Source organism: Nannospalax galili, unplaced genomic scaffold (assembly GCF_000622305.1).
Source record: "Nannospalax galili isolate Female #2095 unplaced genomic scaffold, S.galili_v1.0 scaffold1228, whole genome shotgun sequence".
Taxonomy (NCBI): Eukaryota; Metazoa; Chordata; class Mammalia; order Rodentia; family Spalacidae; genus Nannospalax; species Nannospalax galili.
Window position 1 is genome coordinate 303042 of NW_008358413.1, and position 21755 is coordinate 324796.

Genomic DNA, 21755 nt, shown 5'->3' on the forward strand with positions numbered 1-21755 from the left:
TTCCAGGACATGCTTGTCTACATAGTAAGATCCAAGACATCTGGGGATAGAGGGAGACCTTGTCTCAAAAAATAAAATTCTGAATTCTCATTAAATTTCTATTAGTGAGCAAAATATTTGATAATATTTGATAATCAACTTCTAAGGAGAAATGGCTTGTTTTGGCTCAGAATTCTGGAAGTTTTGATTCATGGTTGTTTGGCTCCATTCCTTTTGGACCTATAGCAAGGCAGAACCTCATGTCAGGGAACGAGTGGCAGAGCCAAGGTGTTTACCTCATGACAGCCAGGAAGCATAGAGAGAGAACAAGGGGCCAGGATCACCTATCTCCTCTGAGGGCATGTCCCAGGAGAACACCCTTCCTTCTAACAGACTCTGCTAAAGGTTTTACTGCTTCTCAGTGGGGGCAGCCAGCCTTCAACACATGTGCCTTTATGGTACATTCAAGACCCAAACTTCAGTAGAGCCTCTTTCTTCTGCTGAGTTAGTGGTATCATTGAGACTCTGCTGGACTCCCCTCCCAGAGCACTTATACCACCTGGCCTTTCAATTTTTCAAAATGGAAAGTTTCAAACTCAGTCCAAGGTCTTTACATCCCAGGGTAGAAACACTGACTTTCCATCTTTTTGAAGATAAATCTTCTCCCAGAAGACCTTCCCAAGCAGGTAGACACAATCACATATGCAATTTTGTGAAAATATATCCATAAACAAGCAGTGGTATTGGTTACAGAAAAATTGATAAGGAGCAAAGCTGCCTTGCACAGCAGAAAAGAGCTGAGAACTGCAAGCTCAGCACTCCACGGCCGGGATCTCTCGGCCTGTGGACATTCAGGGGGTAAAAGAAAGGGGAGACTTAAACTATTTTTTTTGTCATTGACAACAGCAATTTGAATTGAACACTGCTACCGGTGTCCAACGATCACAGTTAATTGTGGTTCCAGAGGGGTTCGCCCAATATTTGCAACCACTGCAACATGACAGATGAGGAATGTCCAGCAAGGCTGAACAAGCCACACTGCTCTCAAATGTGCTCCTACAGAGGTGTGTACATAATACATCTAGAGCAAAGACGCTGCTTTCTTGTACAAGGCAGCACAGTGGAGGTTGAATAGAGTTGCAAATAGCTTTAGTTTTTAATAGTGATTTAAACCTTCAAAGTAATAACAATTCCCAATTTAAGCACTTTTGGTAACTAAACAGATGCAGGCTTACATTGTCTCACCACAACCCCACTTAGGTAGGCTCAGACTCACTGCAATGTATGGAGAGCAGGCTACCCTCTGCAAAACCCATCTTTCCACTGCAGCCTCACACTCACAAACATGAGGTCAGGATCTTGCTCACAGGGAGCACTCACTAAGGAGGCTGCTAGGCAATTTATTCAAACTTAGTTGGAAATAGGAAAGAAAAGCAAAAACACAATAGCAGGGAAAGTTTTCCCCTGCCAGTAGAAGGCAGAAGTGGAGCAGTCTGCAACAGAAGTGAGGCTAGGAGAGCCAGCCTGACCCATACAGAGTTCTGTATATCTATGAAAATGCCCCACACAGTTTAAAAGCTGAGCACCAGACTGAGGGTTAACACACCGCAGCTTACACTTGTTTGGGCTCTAGGGAGAAAACTGAACAGATGGACACAATCCTTTTCTCCCAAGAAGTAAGCATCTTCTCACTGACTGTAAAACATCTTGCAGAATACTAGGTGACACAAGCCAGACAACAAATACCACATGATCCTATGACGTACCTAGTATAGTCAAAGTCAGAGACGGAAAGTAGAATGGTGGTATTTGGGGCCTGATGGCAAGTGGTCAGGAGACTGAGGTTGGAAAGTTATTGCTCAATGGGAACAGTTTCAGTTTGACCATATGGTAAAGGAATAAGGTGATGGTTGTAAGGTAGTGCAAATGACACTGAACTATACACTTAAAATGGTTCACGCAGTAAAGTTTAGGTCAAAATAAATACATAAGCAAAAGCAGGAGGAGATATCTTAGAGGAATGAGGAGATTCCTGCACCTTATCAAAGGAGACAACAGGGAGAAAAGTACAAGGTCCTGCTGTGGACCTGCAGTTGCGAAGGTTGCTTTTCTAGCAAAGACTCTGACTTTGCCACTTTGCCCTTTGCTACTGCACTGAGATCAACACTATCTTACTTTGGGGCTGGGGAAGTCCACCAGCCTGGCACCATAGGATGGTTTCTGCTTTGAAGGAGGAGCTCATCAAGCATTCAACAACCAGCCATGCAGCATCTGTGCTCCAGCCTCCAGTGCACAGTGTCCAGTTATTCTCAGCTGCTGGCAAGCCACAGCCCATGGCCATCCAGGAAAGAGAGACGCTCATGCTCAGAGCCTGTTGATTCTCCAAAGTTGCTGATCTCCAGTCCCAGGCTTTCTTCTGCCTTCACAGTGACTAGTCTTATAACTGGAGAGGTAGAGATAGACCACGGGCAGCTGCCAGGATTTGTCATGTAGGGCCAAATCTGTGTGCAACCAGGGATGCAAGCAGCTGCTCTGTTTTAGCAACATGACAGATCATTCTTCACTGCCTCCATACAACTTTTAAAAACACCCACCCACTTGAAAAGACCAACTGAAATGAAATCTGTTGGAGTAGAGGACACACCAAGTGGGTGGACTAATTTCACTTTGTTTCGGGTATGGGGTGGGAAGTTATTCAACACGATAAACAAGATTCCATCTAACAGTTATGTTTCTTCCCTCAAAAAACAAGAGAAGGCTACTAAAGCCTACCTGTCAGCTAGAAGGTGAAGGACACACCTAACCAACTCACTGTCCTGCCCCAACTTTACCAAGTGACACACTCAAGTTCATATGTTTGAGGCTAGTGGTGGGATAATGTTCAATCAAGTTGTTCAATTGATCATTTTGAATGAGAACCAGACCAAAAAGCTTTAAAGAATGAACAATGGCAAGACAGTTAATAATTCACAGCTAAAGGACATGATACAGATGTTTCACACCCTGGAGTCAAGAGGGAGGTAGTAAACTATCCCAACACAAACTTTCCACCTAAGCCCTGCCTGCTCTGCAACCCAATCTATCCCAAGGCTGGCTCTTCATGCCTACCCACCACTTTGTTTTAAACCTGTGTCTCTCCCTGTCTCCTCATTGTATACCCTGTATGAAAGACTGTCCACGCTCTCCATCTCAGGCCACCTAGGTCCTAAGTGCACTGGCCTCCCTTTCTTCCCTTGTACATGTCCAAAGGGAACACTGGGGTCTCGGGCATCGGGCACCCACAGTTCCTGTAGGCCTAGGCCCCACTCTCGGCGCACTGAACCCTGACTCTCCAGAGGCTGGCTCCCTTCACATCCTCCCTGGAAGCCTGGCCCCTCAGAGCAGCCTTGCCTCAGAAGGTTCTGCCGTTGGCTTCCGACAGTTCATCCATTTGCTCCTGAAGCTTCTGCCATGTGTCAAGCCTAACACCCTGCCTCACTTCTATTTCATGCTTACTGTCCCTCCAGGCCTGACCTCCCCAGAAATGTGAGGTCATAACTGTTTGTCCATCTCTTCCTGACTCAACACAGTACCCAGTACCAGAGCCAGCATTAAAATAACATGTGAAATACACAAATCACAGAAGCTCAGGGTAAAAGAAGCTGTATCGTGCCTCTCACTTTTCATAATTACAACCTTGTCTCCATTGGAGGTAGGTGATGTGAATGGCTGCCCACCACAGTAGCTACTACATAGGAAAAGCCTATATGCCAGGTACCACTGTACTATGTGCCACAGCTTCACTGGGTTTCTTCTTGAAACAGCTCTAAGTAAACCAGTATCCCATTTTGCAAAGGAAGTAACAGGCACAGAAAAACTGTTAAGCTACCCGAGGCCACAAAGCTGGTAATGGCCCAGCCAGGAACCCAACCCAGGCATGCTGGCTCCAGAGCCCACACTACCTCTACCTGCACTATCTCTTGTGAAACTTCCCCTCCTGCTGATGCCTTAACACTCAGAAGACCCGTTTTCCCAAGTCCAACAAAAAGATTCTGGTCTCAACTACCAGTGATCACCCAGCTGCTCACCCGAGCAGGCTCACTTCTTAGGGACACCCAAGGAGCAGCATCATGGTTTAGCACTTTCAGGTACATTATCATAAGCCATCATAGAAAGAATCTAGAGGCTCAGAAGCTACAAGGGGCAGAAGCACCTAAGCCTACAACATACCATCAAGTCCCAATCAGGATGCACCTCAGGTCCCCAGTACTTACAGTCTCATCTTCCAGTTTGAGGTGCAGGACCTTCTCTCCCTCTTTGTAGTCCTCGGTTAATTCGGCTGAGCGCCACACTTCATCTGAGTCAGGGATCCAGACCCTTGTGTACTGAAAGGTGAAAGAAAAAAAAAAAAAAAAAAAAAAAAAAAAAAAAAAAAGAAAGAAAGAAAGAAACTCAGATACAAGACAAAGCATCCAGGTCTCTAACATATATCACTGTCTATAAGAAGCTTGTCGGAGAAAAGTTTAAAGCAATTGCTGTATACCATTGTATACCATTGCCCTTTCAAACATAAGGTGATCCAGTACTGTGAATAATAAATACTTCATAGAATTAATTTTAAACAGCCCTCTCTCAATCATAGAACATACAGGAGTGAAATTAAAATTCTGCCAGGGAGACTGCCAACATAAAGTTGGTTGTAACTATGAGAGTTTTACACCATCCTGTTAAAAGGAGGTGCAAAACAGCATGCTATAAGCAACATAACAACATGGGCAAAATTGGAAAGAGCATAGCCAATCTTCACAGTTGGAATAACTTGCTCTGATATTCTGTATTCAAAGTTAAAGTTACTTTCTTACAGAAGTAAAAGTGGTCAACAAACCAAAGCCATCCTTAAGTACTGTTAATGGCTTGAATCTGAACCCCCCCCCCACAAGCTAATGTTTTAAGTGTTTCTGTGACCCAGTGGTGGTGCTATTTGAGGAGGCTGTGGAACCTTTAGGTGCTTGGCCTAGCTGAAGCAAGCCACTTGGGGGGGCTTTGAAGGTTATGCCTAGCCCCTGGTTCTGGCCACTATTTTGTTGACTTCTGATGTAAGCATGACATAAGCAGCCTGTGCCCCACACTCCTACCATATGATGTGAGCTGCTTTGATATGCCTTCCTCACCAGGATGACTGCAAACATATCCTCTCTCAGGTTGTTTCTCTCAAGGCTTCTGTCACAGTGACACAAAACTAATATGAGCATCTTGAGTTATTAACCAGTAACAGTTACTTGAGCATTCTTTAAGCCGTAAACATTACCAGAATTTTCATTATCTCCCAGTCACTGTCCTGTAAATAAAGTCATTTAACCTGATCTAGTCCTAGCAGGGAAGAACATGATGATTCTTGCTAAGTGGTTACACAAGGAGAGATTTTTACTGGTTTATCCAGCACATTGCCACAGAGATCTCAGCCCTGACTTCATGTTATAATCACGCAGGGAGCTTTGCAAGCATCAGTTTTGGATTCTACCTCAGACCAAGTCAGTCAGGACTTGGGGTGATGTGGCAGCTTGTGAAGAGGGATGAGTGTTTGCCGTACAGAATGGCAGCATCCAGATCTACTTGCCACCACTCCTGGCCTCACTCCCCACAGAAATATCAAGCAAACTGCTGTGCTATCACTCATGTAATAGATTGCCACAGGGTTTATTTGGTTTAGAAGCCACTGTGTGCACGTATGCACACACTCACAGTTGTCATGCCATATAACATTCTTAGCAAACCGCTAACAAATAGCTCTTTTGAGCAAAAGGTCAGCCAGAATGTGTGCTTGGGTCCTCATGACACACAGCTCAACTCACGGCCTGTCTGCTGCTGTGCACAAGCAACCAGCTAGCTTTATTTGGGTCCTGCCATTTAAAAAAATAGATTTTTTTCTCCTAGTGCACACTGTTCTTTTATAAAACCAAGACCCTGGCTGTTGCTACATTTGTCTCTAATTCACTTCTGAGCCAACCACAGAGTCAGAACATTAACAATGAGAGTGAATGTCAGTACTCCTTGGACATCACATACCAACCCAGGCTTGGAGACCAGTCATTTCTTCTCAACACTATAAAGAAACAAATTCACAGAATCTTGCTCTGGTTTCCTCTAGCACCCACCTTACAGCACATTACTGCATCTTTGCAGTGCAACAGCACTACACAGTGCCAGGTATCGTTGAGTTTCTGAGCATCAATATCTTTAGAGAAAACTGAGCATTTACTCATCTAAACTGCCAACATGTCCCCTTCCCTCTGGTCTAACTTTCCTTCTTAGCTGTCCCTTCAGCTCACCATCCACTCAGCTGCGATAACGATGCTGTCCCTGAGCTTGCAGCAGGGGCCCTTCTCCAGCCATGCTTCAGTTCTCTCTGGTTACCACATGCAGTTATACTCCTGGGGCGTTCCCACTAGCCAGCACACCCAAAAGTTTCACTCACAGCAAAGCCTCTATTCCAGGCTAGTGGGGCTCATGAAGGTTCCAGAAAACAGAATGAGAAATAACTGCAAGAAGAATGGGCAGCACCCAGTAGACACTGAGTGGAAGTGATAAGCTTGGTCCCAGCTCAGCGAGGGACTTGTGTGGCTTCTACCCTGTTGCCCATGTACCACTCACTGCACCCAGCACTGAGACGGGTCTCACTGCCTGGTTCCCTTTATCCAATTCCTACTCTGGGTGGGTTTATCTTTCTTCTCCCTAAATAGCTTGGCTAGTAGGCAGAAAATTACATCTGTATTTCCTCACATCCACAGAGTCTATCATGGCACCAGTGCATAGTGAGACCCCAGCAATTCTTTATTTGATTCTTTTTTCCTCCATGTGCAGAAGTCATATCACCATCAGAAAGAACCATGCCACAAATGCAGAACCTCAGCCTCCACTCAGACCTATTGGGTCAGAAGTTGTACACCTGAGTACTAGCATCTGTCCTGATAAGATGGTCTCTCACATCACTGCTTCTACATAAGGGTCAGCAATCTACATCTGTGGGCCAAATCCAGCACCATGCCTGTTTGTGTATAGCCTATCAGTTAAGAGTGTGATGCACATAGAAGGCCACAACTAGCTAAGTTTTAGAGAATGAGACTTCAGAGTGTATGTCCCTGGATAGGGTTTCTATATTAAACTTCAACCAATAAACCAGCATGGAGCAGAGAAATGAGTACCAGGCCCCAGTCCTAGGCAAGGAACTATTGGCAAATGATTACTGTGAGGTGAAGAGAATAGCTCTTCTTTAAGGCTGACTAGACTCCAGTGGATAAACTTGCACCAAGGGACATCTAGATAGAAATACCAGACAGGCCTTAACATATATGACAGAATACCTGAAATCTGGTAGAGGGTTATTGGGGGGGGGGTGTGCAGGGAGGGGAGAGAGGAGCCTAAATTTGATTAAGAGGTATTATATAAAATGCACAAAAACTCAATAAAAGTATCAAAAATGAAACAAACAATGGCTTTTATGGGGCCAGAGAGATGGTTCAGCAGTTAAGAGCACTGACTGCTCTTACAGAGGACCTCGGCTTGATTCCCAGGCCCCACATCGTGGCTAACAACCATCCATAACTCTAGTTCCAGGAGAATCCAATACCCTCTTCTAACCTCCACAGTCATTGCACAACACAAGTGCACTTACATTCAGGCAATATACTCATACACAAAATAAAAATCATAAATAAAAATTTTTTAAAGAATAGCTTTTAAACTTTCAAATGGTGTAGGGGGATCAAAAGACTACTATCCAAACAACATGAAAGCAATGATTTTTTTGGTGTCTCCAACTAATGTTTTATTAAAACACACACATGTCCACTCATTTGCTTTCACACTTCAACGACTGAGTCGTGTTGAAACCCTATGGTCCAGTACCTAACATACTTAGTACCTGGTCTTTACAGAAAGGCCTGTGAACTCCACCCTTGTATTTGCTGTTTTGTTGAGTCAGACTGTTCATTCCTCAGCTGTGCACGTGGGCAGCATCCCAACTCCAGCACTATGCCTTTGAACACTATCTCCACAGAGTCAGCCTATCAACTGTGAGCTGCCACAGTAAATCTTTCTTCAACTGGCCTTCTTTCTGGCTTTGCAGTCATTTCTTTTGAGACAGTTTCATCTCATTACTGCAAGGTCATTGAGATACACTCCTGGGCATGGGTACATTTGCATCCTTGGGATCTAGCATGTCTTTGGCATATAGTAGATGGTCACTAAATGTCACTGAGTATAGGACCAAGAAAGTGAATGTGTCTTCTTGGGGGACCCAATTTTTACTTAAAAGAGATGTACTGAGTACTAATAGTCAAGTACAAACAGAAATCTATCCCCTAAGCTTCAGGAATTTATCTACTAGGATAGCTGAGTCCCATCAAAATAGAGTGGAAGGGGGTGATATGACAACTCCTAAGAAGAGCCATAGTTACTCAGTGGGGAAGGGAAGATGAGAGACAGGGGAGAAGCTCATGCCAACTGAGAAAGAATGAGGCAGCTAAATTCCTGGGTAACTTTGTACACCACTATGTATTCAAATCTGGCCAAGCAAGCTTTAGGCTCAAATCCATTAACACTTGACACGTAGCATGTGTCTGCTCTGTGCTACACACTGTCATAACATCCCTGACCCTAGTAATAACATGAGTGGGCAAGCCTCGAGATTATAGCAGTTCACCTACACCAGAACACAAGCCCTCTGTTCTGAACACAGGGTAGCGGAATCTGCAGGCTGGCCTTCCTGTGCTTCTTACTGCCTCATATTTTTCCTACTTCACAGACTCTCCACTTGAAGCTCCTACAAATTACCGAGCAGAGTCATTCACCTAACTTCATGCTTATCACGCATAATCAGTAATTTACAGTAGTAAAGCATAATTTAATGATAACCAAATTTTACATTCTAGTTTTAAAAACCATCCTCCCTGCTCCCTTGTTTACATGCCTCAAGAATATGCACAGCTTCTATAATGGTGCCACAAAACACTATAGTATCAATACAAAATAAATGCAACACAACAGACATGCAAACTACAAAGGGAGAGACAAGTGTCACAGTAGCTAACAAAGGCTTGAGGAGGGAAGACAGCCAGGTATGACAGAGCTTTGGACAGGAAAAGGATTTGGAGGTCAAGAGTTCCCCCTTTGGGTGATGAAAATGTTATGTAACTAGACAAAAGTGAATATACTCAATGCCACTTAAAACAGTTCATTTTGTATTCTGTTAATTTTCTCTCAATTAAAAAAAAAACCACAAAATAAAACCCACCACACACTGCTATGTTGTAGAAGATACAAACAGCATTTTGCGTACACATCCTCTCTTTGCCTGACTTTTTCCCACTAGCCTGTAGGAAAGCAGTAAGAAGAAAGATAATGAGCTAGAAGGAAACTGAGTTCTGAATTCAATCTCATTCTCTGTCTCTGTCTCTGCCTGTCTCTCTGTCTCTCTCTCTCTCTCTCTCGTGTGTGTGTGTGTGTGTGTGTGTGTGTGTGTGTGTGTGTGTATTGTTGGTGTGGGGAGTAAACCCAGTACCCTACATATGCTGGACAAGTACTTTACTGCTGAGCCACATCCCCAACCTTCTGAGATGCCTCTTAATTTTTCCCACCTTCAAGGAGTTCCTCTCAAATCTGACCTCTACCAGTTTTACTGTAAAACAGCAGACTATCAAAAGATAAGCTCACTCATGTGACCCAGTTACAGTGTTTCACAGCTTGTCACTATCCTATTTTAACAGTGCTTAATTTTATTATATCGAAACAAATAAAATAGCAAATCTGACCTAATTATCAAAGAAGAGGTGATTTTGGAAAGAGCCCCATATATTAACTAGGAACGTGTACATCAAATGCAAAAGTATCAGCATTGAGCTGTCTCTGGCTTTTTGCTCATTTCTTCTGTCCTGCAGGGCCAGTTCCAGTGGCAGTCCTACATGCAGCTAGAGAGTAGCTGCCTGTGACAAGTGTGTTCTGGGCTCTGGCTGCAATTCCCAAGCCAGACAACAGCCCAGACTATCTACATCAATCTCTAGGGGTGGGAACCAGGCAGTGCTCTTGAAGTTCCCAGATGAATCCGATGCATAAGTAACTTGAGAACCAGCAATCCATGTGACTTGCCTGAGTAACTGGTCTGAGGTGTATCACAGTCCTCATATTCCTAGAGGTGTCTCTCTACCAGCATTCTCTCCAAAACATTCCAGGCAAAATGTAGACACTATGTCTGAAAGAGCACACCATCTGGTCATGTGTACACATTTTCATGCAGTATATATAGAACTGCAGTTAGGTGCCTTGGTTCTACAAGACAGTTTAGGGACCAACACTAGCTTAAGCTGTTGTATAGGTCTGAGCATCAGCTTATTCAGATGAACAATGGGATAAAAATTGTATCTACCTCATGCAATTATGAAGAACTAGTAAGAGTCCATGGTACAGAGGACATGGACATCAAGGAATGACAGCAGCTCTACATACTGTGCTGAATGTAAAGCAGGATCCTGGTAGGAATCTGGCTAGCAACACAAACTGGCAAAATAAGGTACTCCAGTATTTTGTTGTTCTTTGGGTCTTAGTCCTTAAGTTCTAAACACTCCTTGAATTCAATAGCTGGATCTAGTCTTTCTCACTCAAAAAAACCTGAGAAAAATGATTTTCAGTGCTGGCGGATGCATAAGAAGTAGTAGCAGATCTTTAAAAAACAAAATCACTAATAGCCACGTCCCACATTTGAATAAGTAAATCTTTAGGGGTAGATTCAGAGCATTTCATTCAAACAAAACAAAAAACTCTCAAAACTTTCTAACTTTCCAAATGATGAATGTACTTTCATAATTAAAATCACTATGGTATTCCCCAAGAAGAATCTGAAGGGAACAGATGGTTAACTTGGTGGCTGACAAGATCCTCTGCCTGCCCATTCCTACCTGCATTTAGGGGGACCAAGCACAGAAATATCATTTCATTCTGCTGTGCTCACTGCTGTATCCCTAGCACTAAAGTGCCTCCCAGACACACAAATTGGGCTGGAGGTAGGGGAGCTTCTAACAGAACAGAATATGCACTAGTGCAGGATGAAAATTCATGCTGGAGCCCTCTAAGGAAGAAGAGCTTGAGTTAATCAGCTTCCATCCCTTAAGGAGCACAGGAGCCAAACTTCCTCAGTTAAGGCAAGTGTGAATTATATCATGGAGTCTGATCAAGAAACAAGTCACCAGCATAGACATGAGTTACTATATGGACTGTGGGTTTCAAGAGGAAAGTAGGTACAAAAAGAAGCTCAGATTCCATCTGCATTAATTGCTTTTGATGTTAAAAAGATTTCATATTTTTAAATTATGTTCATATGGGGGGGGGTTGTGGACTTGAGTGCAGTACCCATGGAAGCCAGAAGAAAGTGTCTGTCATAGATCCTTTGGAGCTGGAGCTATATGCGGTGAGTTGCCTAGCCTGGCTGTTGAAAACCAAACCCAGGTCCTCTGCAAGAGCAGCCAAATGCTCTGAACTGCTGAGCCATCTCTCCAGTCCCCCATGTTTCTTTTATTATTGCTGTGATAAAGTATTTGACAACTTTGGGATTATTCTGGTTTACGGTTTAAGGGGACAGCACATCATCCTGGGGAAGGTGTGGTGGCAGCTAGTGTCACTGTCTACAGTCAGGAAGCAGAGGGATGGCTGCTGGTGTTCAGCTCACTGTCTTTTAATTCAGTTCTGGATCCCAGCTGGTGAGATGGTGCCATCCACAGTCTGCACAGATATTCCTTCCTCAGTCAAATCTTTCTGGAAACACCCTCAGAGACACACCCAGTCATGTGTTTCCATGATCATTCTAAATCCATCCAAACTGACAATGAAGCATCCACACACGAAACACCACACCTGACAAAAGGAATAGGAGCCAGGTCCCCAACAATCAGCAGGAGCCAAGCATTCATATACAAAGTGACAGGAAGGATTGGCTGAGAACCCAGTGCAGGGAGAGAGAAAATCTTCTGGGTCAAAGGAACTTCAGTCCCCTTAAAATGGGGATATTCAAGCTCAGTTCTTCTGAGAGGTTAGGCAAACATACTTAACCTCAGCATTTGGGGTCTAAATATGTCCATAATGAAGTTTCCCTGATTAAACCAATAGTTACAGGCAGAGAAATAAAGGGAAAAATCCATCCAAACTAAGCCAGTGGTTTTATTTTAGCATCACCAAGATGGCAGTCTCCCAAGTGGCTTGGTACCTGGCAATGACAGTCACGTGTTTTAGGAAATATGAAAATACCTTGCCTGACCTTGCTTATGGGAAGTGAGTCACATTCTACTGCCTCCCAAATTCTTTGAATAAGAAAAATTGGGTCTGCTGAGTGAACCTTTGCTGACTCATCCCCATGTTTACTGGTGTTTCAAGATAGTGTCCATGGGCCCAGATACTAGTTGTACCCTAAAACCAGATTAGCCACTGAATTTTGGAGGCTAAAGTCAAGAAATCCTCAGAGATGGGTTGCTGGTTACCTTCCTTTTCCCGTTACTCACTGTGGGAAACAGGAAGCAAGGAAGTTTAAAAAAAAAAAAATAGCCAGGCATGGTGGTGCAGGCCTTTAATCCCAGCACTCGGGAGGCAGAGGCAGGCGGATCTCTGTGAGTTCAAGGCCAGCCTGGTCTACATAGTGAGTTCCAGGCCAGCTAGGGCTACAGGGAGACCCTGTCTGAAAAAGACCACCCCCCCAAAAAAGGGTAAGGTGACTGCCCCAGCTCCCACCAACAGGTGAGATTCTATACTTCTGTAACTCAGCTTCCTTGTCCATAAGGTGGGGCAAATAACAGCTACATCAGGGCTGTTGCAAGGACCAAATAATGTACATAAAGCATACAGCACAGTATCTGGTACACAGCCACTACTTAGTAGCTGCTATTGCCACACAGGCACTTATGCCCTGGGTCAGATAAAATGTGGAGGCTCCCTCGAGAAAAGGACCTCCCAACACAAAATCCCAACAGAACCAGGTGCACACAGGGTGTCATGGGAACATGTAAATTCCTTGCCTCTGGTTTATTTTTGTTTAATTCCTTCTTCCACACCCCATCCCAGCAGCAAACCAATTCTCTTAAGTTTCCTTGTATATTCATTCCCAAGAAAAGCTTAATTCATATTCTTTATCTGTATTTAATGCTGATAAAGAATGCAGTCTCCATGTAGCTTAAGAAAAAATCCACTATTCTGTAGATGTACTGAACAGAGAGTGTAGTCCATCCTTAAATGATCATCTGATGGGAAAGGAAGCCCTTGGTTTACAGGGAGAATGGCTGTCATCTTATTGAGCTGGCTTATACCAAGATCTACCTGCTGGTGATGGAGCTTCAGGGACACAGAGGTTAGAGACACAGCTATGGAGCAATTCATTGGCATTGAAGTGCTCCAAAACTTCCTGTTTTTCTTGTTCAATAAATGTATTTATTAAATCCCTCCTGCATGCCCATTTCCAATGAACTTGGAATATAAATCCCTGAGTCTAAACTGGGCACAGAGGACATTGTTTGGAGACTGGAATGGCCTAAATGGTAATATCACTGAAATTCCCCCATTTAGAAGGGCTGTGCCATATTTTGATGGTAACAAGAGGTGATGATGAGCAAATAATGAATGAATAGAAACTTTATATGCACATGCATGCAATATACACACATATACATATACACCCACACATCCACACACCCCCACACAGGCCAGAAAACAGCTCATTTCAAAACTACAGCTGTCAGTGAAGTGTCTGCTGTCCAAGCATGAATACCTGAGTCGACACTCCCAGCATTCAAGTAAAAAAACCAGGCATGGGGTTGTGTGCCCGTAACCCTAGCACTGGAGATAGGCAGATGCCTAAAGCCCACTGGCAAGTCATTCTGGCCAAATAGATGAGTGTCACATTCAGTGAGAGACCCTATCTCAAAAAATAATGAAGAGCAACTGAGGAAAGACATCTGTTGCTAACCTCTGGCCTCCACACATACACACACCTATACTAATAAGTACACATACCAAATCATAAACACAATATGCCACTTTGCATAAAAAACACAACATATACAATATACATCCATTGTTAACTTCTGGCCTCCACGCACACACGTGCATACACCTACACTAATAAATATACAAACCAAATCACACATACACCATTTTGCATAAACAGTACAACATACAACACATGCAACATACAACACAACACACATCATTGTTTAAATATCAATAGTATGAGTTAAGAAATAGTAATGAAAATTTTTTAAAGACTAAAATTTTCTAAACCCATGAACATAAATAAATAGTAGTTCCTCTTCATAAGGCTGCAGTACTGTGCCCAATTCAAGCTGAATCCTCGACAGATAAAAGGTAGAGTCAGAAAAGTGGGGGAGATGGGTTCAGGCTGAGATGGTAACTGAGTGACAAGCCTAGGACAGAAAGGAGAGGAGATAGATAAGGAGCTAAAAGGAGAGGAGGAGACGAAGCGTGACCAAACAGAGTAAGCAAAAACAGGGGCTGAAAATGACATTGGGAAAAAACGTGGAAGCCAGGTCCAGTAGGCTGTGAGAGGTCATGTTACAGATTTTTTTTTTTTAAATTATTCCATGACCAATGGGAAAATTACACATGGGTTCTGAACATATTCAAATGATATAATTCCAAGATCTTGTCTTAGAGATACATGTATGAGAGAAAAGGTTTTAGTATGAGAACACAGTTCAGTCTCTCAGTGTTCATGATCTAATTCCTTCCCTCTGTCCTTCCATGCTGCCCCTACCCTCAATCCTACCACACTTCTTTTGAGACACACCTATACAGTACTTTTTTTTTCTTTTTTGAAACAGGGTCTCCCTGTAGCCTCAACTGGCCTGAAACTGGGTATGCAGACCAGCCTGGCCTCAATCTCATCGAGATCTGCCTGTCTCTGCTTCCCAAGTGCCAGGATTAAAGGTATGTACCACTATGCCCAGTCAATGCTGCTTTTGAATCTTCTTAATAATGCATTTTATTTCAGCAATTCTGAGTTATTTCCAGAGTTGTGTTTTGCAATATGGATTTAGAATTTCAGAAGTCAGCACTTTGGAAGAGACTTAGGAAGAAGAAACCTCTAACCTGGGTACCAGCAGGCCCAGTAGCAGCATTGAACTCCCAGGAGCTCAGGGGGATAGGAAAGATGTTCTATAGCCAACACACATGTACTCTGAATCATAGCTACAAAGATGGTTATGACTTAGGAGCTAGGAACTTGCAAGTGTGTTTGCCATTTCTATCAGTATGGCCCAAAGACCTTAAAAAGACACCTCTGATTTCCATCATGGTTCTGAGAGGAATACCAAACAGGCATTACCAAATAAGACAGCCTGCCTACTGGGAACCAAATCATTCTCTGTACACATCAGCAAACAGAGCCTGTGGGAGCCAAGACACTCCAGTTTGATCACAGCACCTTACACTCCTCTACACCAAGGGAACATGTTTCAGAGATAGAGTCAGATGTTACTTCATACCGAAATGTTCCCTCATGCCCAGATGAAAAGTGGGCATGCAACTAGAATGGTGGCTGCCCTGCCCAGCCATTCTGCATGCCTATGAAGAGGAAACTAAAGAGAGCTTAGAAAAGGAATGAAGGACAGAAGCAGCTGTAAAATACACTTCTTACATACTCCACTCTAAGGGACTGGGAGAGGACTCATCTTAATGAAAAGAGTTAAAAAGAGAAAGTGACTTGTCTCAGTTTAAAATTTTATAAGCAACAGTGTCACAATGAAAAACTATTTGAGGAGGAGTTTTGAAGTGAATGGGGAGATCAGTCATACTTCTCTGCACAGGGATAAGTCATGGATGGACCTAATATGGTTTCCAAAGCAGATGCTGTTGCCAGCTGCCTTCCTGCAGCTCAGCTGAGCAGGGCTGACATACCCACCCTGTCAGTGCTGAGAAGTGCTTCTTTGGGGCTGTTTTCCAGGGACTGAATGGTGTTCTCACTTTTAAGAATACCATGACCCCTGAGGACAGGTAACAAAGAAGCACCACGACTGTCTTCCACATCTATGTGAATGTTCTAGAAAAGTTATGTACAAAACACTTTTAAATTACACCTGTTTTAAACATGGACAAGACCAGAAACTATGGAGCAGCGTGACAAGCCTTGTTCTCCAATATCCTTACTTCTGTATAGATGCCTTATGCTGTAGATGGCCAGTGAGTTTCTGGCAATGTGGTGGTACATGGTCAATAGCCATTGAAATATGTGCACACACCTATTTGACAAGCATGCATCTAACTCTTAAAAGAGATACACATGCCAGATATTCAATTATCCAGGTTCTAAACATAGCCCGTCACACTATTCTTGCTAGTGCTGTTTAGGTGTTAAAGTGGGGACACATTCTGAGTCTCTAGCTCTAGTCTTCCCAGGAAACACATCACAAAGGAATGACAAAACCACCAATAAAAGTTAAATAAGCTTGAAAACATATAGAAGAAGAGATAACAATTACCCTAGTTCTAAATAAGACTGAGCCACCTTTTTCTTTCCAAGATAACTGGGAACATGGAGCTAGAAATTTCAACCAAAAGGCAATGGGAGGGGGGCACAGGATGGCTCAATGGGTAAAGTGTCTGCCATGTAGGCCTGAGGACCTGAGTTCAGCTTACCAGCACCCATATTAAAAAAAAAAAAAAAAAAGTCTAGCATAGCATGGTGGCCCCTATCTGTAACTCTAACAATGGTGGGGGTGGCGGAGGCACAGGCAGAAACAGGTGGATTCAGGGAGCTCATTGGTCAGCCATTCTAACCAACTGGTAGAGCACCTGGTTCATTGAGAGACCCTGTCTCAAAAGCTAAGAATGACAGTGGGAAACACTTGAACTCTGGCTTACACACACACACACACACACACACACACACAGAAGAGACAGAGATGAGACACAAAGACAGAGATGGAGAGACAGAGAGACACAGAGAGAGAGACAGAGAAAGACAGAGACAGAGGGATAGGGAGGCAAAGACAGAGAGACAGAGAAAGAGAAGCAATCAGGTCTTGCTGTGGAAGAAGTGTGGGTCTGATAAACAAGTTACAAAGGTATCTGGTCCTCTCTCAACATCTCAACTGCATAGCTTGCTTGGCAAGTCATGCAGTCTCTCTCACCCTTGGTTTTCCCCAACAGTAGGTTGAACTAAAATAAGCTCTTACACTCCATTCCACATTTATCCCTCCATCGGCTTCCTTTTTCCCACTAAGAAGGCTGTTCATGGCAAAATCTTTTCATGTCTACCTCCAGTGCACCAATGTAAAGATCAAGGTCTGTGGCTCAACAAAAAGGGCTCTCTTTGACCACACAGACCACAGGAATCCATTAGCTCCATGTTTTATTTTCAAGGGAATCCATTTCTAATATTTTTCATGAGGCTAGGGAAACAAAGCCTCAGAGAACCAGTGCCTCGCCTAAGAGTCTTGCTACCAAGAGTCCACAAAGTATCTGAGAACCAAGAGGAAATGGTGAAAGGGAAGATTTCCTGATTAAAATAAGCAACCAAAGAATGCTTAAAACTGGTTACATATTGGCCATTCCCTCTCCCACAGGATCCCCCACCTGCTTGTGCTTGACAGCACCTTGGTATTTTGGCTAATGCTTTGCAGAGTCTATTTTCACTGCTGACATAAGGCTCAGGGATGCTGAGCCCCAAATATTCATGCTGTCCAGGATTAATAGAAACAATCTTAACATTATCTAAAAAACATGAAACACCTTATCCTTCAGTGTCACTCTCCTGCTTAAAAATCTTCAGTTAAGAAACTGATTTCACTAAGAGTCACTATAGCTAAATTCATGTAAGACTTCATGATCTGATGCAGTGACTCTCCTGGTCATATCCCTGTCGCCACCATGCTTACTATTTCCACATGCAAGCCACACTGATATATCTTCAGTACTGTAACCATCTCTCCTGTCTGCATGCTTATGTTTTTCTTATGTTCAAACTTTTTCCCCTTTCCCCATGATTGCTACTCCAGGGTCCAGTTGTAACATTACTTCCTTTGTCAGGTGACTTTGTTCCTGCTGCCCCCAGCAGCTCCTCTTCTGGGTTGTCAATGCAGCATCCTTAAGTGCACTACAATGATGTATACACATTTTCCTGCTCTCCAGCAGGAAAGGACTAGCATGCTCTTCATCTTCGTGTGGCATACAGATAGGTCAGGTCTTCCAAAGTGCTTCAGTGTTTGCTGGTGCGATGAATATATGTGTGCATACACTCTACTACTGGAGGAGTCTTGTTTCTCCTAGCAAAAAAACTGCAGTCTCTCTCTCAGCAGAAATGCTAAATACAGTACAATCTAAATAACCCATCAGTACAGAGATGTAACTAGCTCAGGAACATCTGGGCATGAGGACCAGCAGCTCGGTCATCAAGCCCCTCATGGAGCGTCTGATGACGCTGCACTTATCTCTGCAGCGCTAGCACAGCCAAGTCTCCTGTCACTTCTAGGTCTTGTCTGTGAGAAGCCCTAGCTCTGGCAGAATTTCTGGGACCTGCAGACTCAGGAAGCCTCAAGGCAATGGATGTATTAAATAAATGAAGTGTTTGGTAGTTCTTTAAACTAAACTAAATGGAAGAATGTCAAGACCAGGAGTCTTAGCACCAGTCTAACAGCTAAGACAGAACACCCAAATGATATCCCTGTAAGTCTAAGGCTCCTGTCTCTTAACAAGAAGAGAGTCAATATAGCTAGCTTCTAGAATGTGCTATGTTATAGAGTCTACTCATCATCCCTCTGTGGAGACAAGCAAACCCACAAGGCATCTTACATAACCAACAACCATTAAAGAAAGAAAAAGGTTAAAAAGCACTTAACATTTGCCACTGACCTGTGAGGAGAGAGGCGGAGGGGGACAGTCTAGATGAGACTCTAACAAGATCCAGGCCAAAGGGAGCCAATCACCTCTGTGCACCTCTGAGAGGCAGAGATCCAGGAGTAACTGCTGAATCCAAGAGTTAACACTGAACTTCTAGTGCCCAGGAAGCCCCAGAAAGGCTGGAAATGGGAGTGGATGGTGTGAATACCAGCCAGTCTCATCACTAACTCCTCTGTACCTGGGATAAACTGACAGCCTCTGCCTTTCCCCTTCATAGGAGCGGCCTGCCTTGCCTCAAAAGGGCATCAAAAGGGAAGAACTGCCAGGTATTAAACACAGCACATGCATACATAATGGTAGTGCTAGGCACTGTGGCCCCTTCTGTGGTTTCATTTCACTGTGGGGAGCTTACAGCAGGGTTATGCAGGCAAAGCACAAAAGCAGCAGCATCCATTAGCAGTAAGTGTGGTACACCACAAGTTACAGAAAATCAGCACAGGATTAAGTCTAGTGAGTAGTACCAGCCCTGGGAGGGGCTGAAGAGAGAGCTCCCAGTGTCAGAGAAAGTCTAGGGAAAGTCCTGAGGGAAGGATGTGACCAGCATGACTGGGGCATAAATGAAACAAAGGCTGATATTCCAGGTGGGAAAGACAAGGAGGAGTTCTTAGAGCAAAACCACTGGCTGGAGTGAGGCCAGGGATTTGTGGAGCAGTACAATGGAAGGCAAATCCAGAAGGCAGGTTCGAATCACGTCATGGCAGAGAATTCAGCCATTGCTAATGAATTCTCACCTAATTCTTTACTCAGGAGAAACTTCAGGAAGTTCATGAGTAGTTGAGTGCTGGTAAAAAGGAAAGCTTTCCATGTGTATTAGGAACAAGCACTGTGTAGTTGACCACTCCTCTCCTCTGCTCACCTTCTATTCAGGACCCAACTTTGCCACATATGCTGTGTAGAGTGATGGTGCCATCTTGTCCAGCCATGTGGCCACTAGCTTATGTGCATGACTTATCCGCAACATCTTCTATGGGAACTGCACCCACCTTTCTAAGTTAGTGTCTGGATTTGGGTGTCTAACACATAGAGTTAAAAGTCTGAAAAGCTGAAACAGAGCTCCCGATCCTTTCCTACCTCTTACCAATCTCCTTCCTAGTCTTTCTCACCTCCAAACTGATATCAACTAGATATCAACCCATTTAGTCAATACAGCAAAAAAGCCTAGAAGTTATCCAGGCTTCTATTTCTCTTTCTATCCACATCCAATTCATCAGGGCAGGCGACTTAGGCTACTGAGGATCCAGCACTCTCCATTTCCACTGTCTGTTCTAGCCTCGCCTCTTAGTCGCCTCTGCTTCTGTTCTCACCCTCACAGACTCCGCTCAACAGCAGCCAGTGTCTCCTTGGAAGGGTCCACCAGATCATGTAGCTTCCCTGCTCAGTATCTTCCACTGTTTTAACAAAATCTGAAGGTAGGCTGCCTTTGCCCTCATCTTTCCATCCAGCACGTTCGACACCAGCTACACCTATGTCTTCTTTCCTTGGAGGCTTTGAACTAGCCACCCTCCTACCCATCCTCTACCTGGAGGATTCTCACATTGTTTCCCTTTATCATGCAAATCTCAGCTCAAATTTCACCTTACAAAACTATTCCTCACCAATCAATCTAAAAACAGGCCTATGAATCATTTCTGCAATGCTCCCTGTCAGTTTCTTCATTGCTCTTCTCTGAATATACTGAGTTCAATTTCCTGTCTGTTTTGTGCCCCTAAATGTGAGCTCCAGGAAGAAACATCTTGTCCTCCTCCAGCACCAAGAACAGTGCCTGATACAAGGCACTGTTTGTAGGGGAACACCATTTGAGCAGCCCACTGTGTTATAAATGCTTCATTGCTGGAAGAGATGGTAACATTTCTGGTACCTCACTTTTGTGCATATGTGCTACAGCTCTGAGGACTCTAATTTTATTTATTTTTTAAAAGACTTTATTTTTAAACTATGTGTATGTGTATGGATATATGTACATGAATGCAGTGTCTGTGGGGGCTGTAAGAGGGCATCAAATCCCCTGGAGTCATAGCTATAGACAGTTATGAGCTACCCAATGAGAACTGGGAACTGGGAACTGAACTTGTGTCCTCAGCAAAAGCAGTATGCACTATTTTTTAAAAATTATTTATTTACTTTTATGTGTATTGGTATTTTGCCTGCATGTATGTAAGTGCACATGTGTTGCACAATGCCCATGGAGGCCAGAAGTGGGCATCAGATCCCTTGGAACTAGAGCTATATATGGTTGTTAGTCATTATGTGGGAGCTGGGAACTGAACCCAAGTCCTCTGCAAGAGCAGCCAGTACTTTTAACCATGGAGCCATCTCTCCAGTCCCCAGGATAGACTCTTAACCACTGATTCATTACTCCAACCCCAGGAATCTAATTGTAATCATGGACAGTAAACAGTGAAGAAATTAAGGAGATCTATACACAGGAGTGGCATCACTAACTCCACGCTGTGAGTCAGTCCATCATTTTCCTTCTTGGCAAGTTAAGCATAGGCATCACCTTCTCTGAGCACCATCATGTGTCAGCTACCAAACCACTGTCATTTAATCCACATAACTCCATTAAAGCATTAATGGGAGTCTGCAACCCACACAAGGTGCATCTTTGTCTGCATAAGGCCATGCAGCACTGGCAGAGTAAGCCTGGGGAGGGTTTAGATAGGATCCTTCTATTTCTATCCACACTACACTGTTCCCCTAAAAGAGACTGTACTGGATAGCGTTACTGTCAACTTGACACACCTGGACTGAGGGAGCCTCAACTGGGGAATTTCCTCTATCGGACTGGCCTGTGGCCATTTCTATGGGGCATCTTCTTGATGAGTGATGTGGGAGGGCCCAGCCCACTGTGG

At 43.8% G+C, this 21755-nt stretch overlaps 1 protein-coding gene across 2 annotated transcripts in view; it reads right to left on the reverse strand.

The window, feature by feature from the left end:
- The window catches only part of Myo5b (myosin VB), a 361461-nt gene that overhangs the window by 225876 nt on the left and 113830 nt on the right, over positions 1 to 21755 (reverse strand). For both annotated transcript variants that reach the window (XM_029557950.1, XM_029557949.1), the window contains exon 2: positions 4233 to 4343. In XM_029557950.1, the coding sequence (XP_029413810.1) occupies positions 4233 to 4343 (111 nt within the window). The remainder of the gene's footprint in view (positions 1 to 4232; positions 4344 to 21755) is intronic.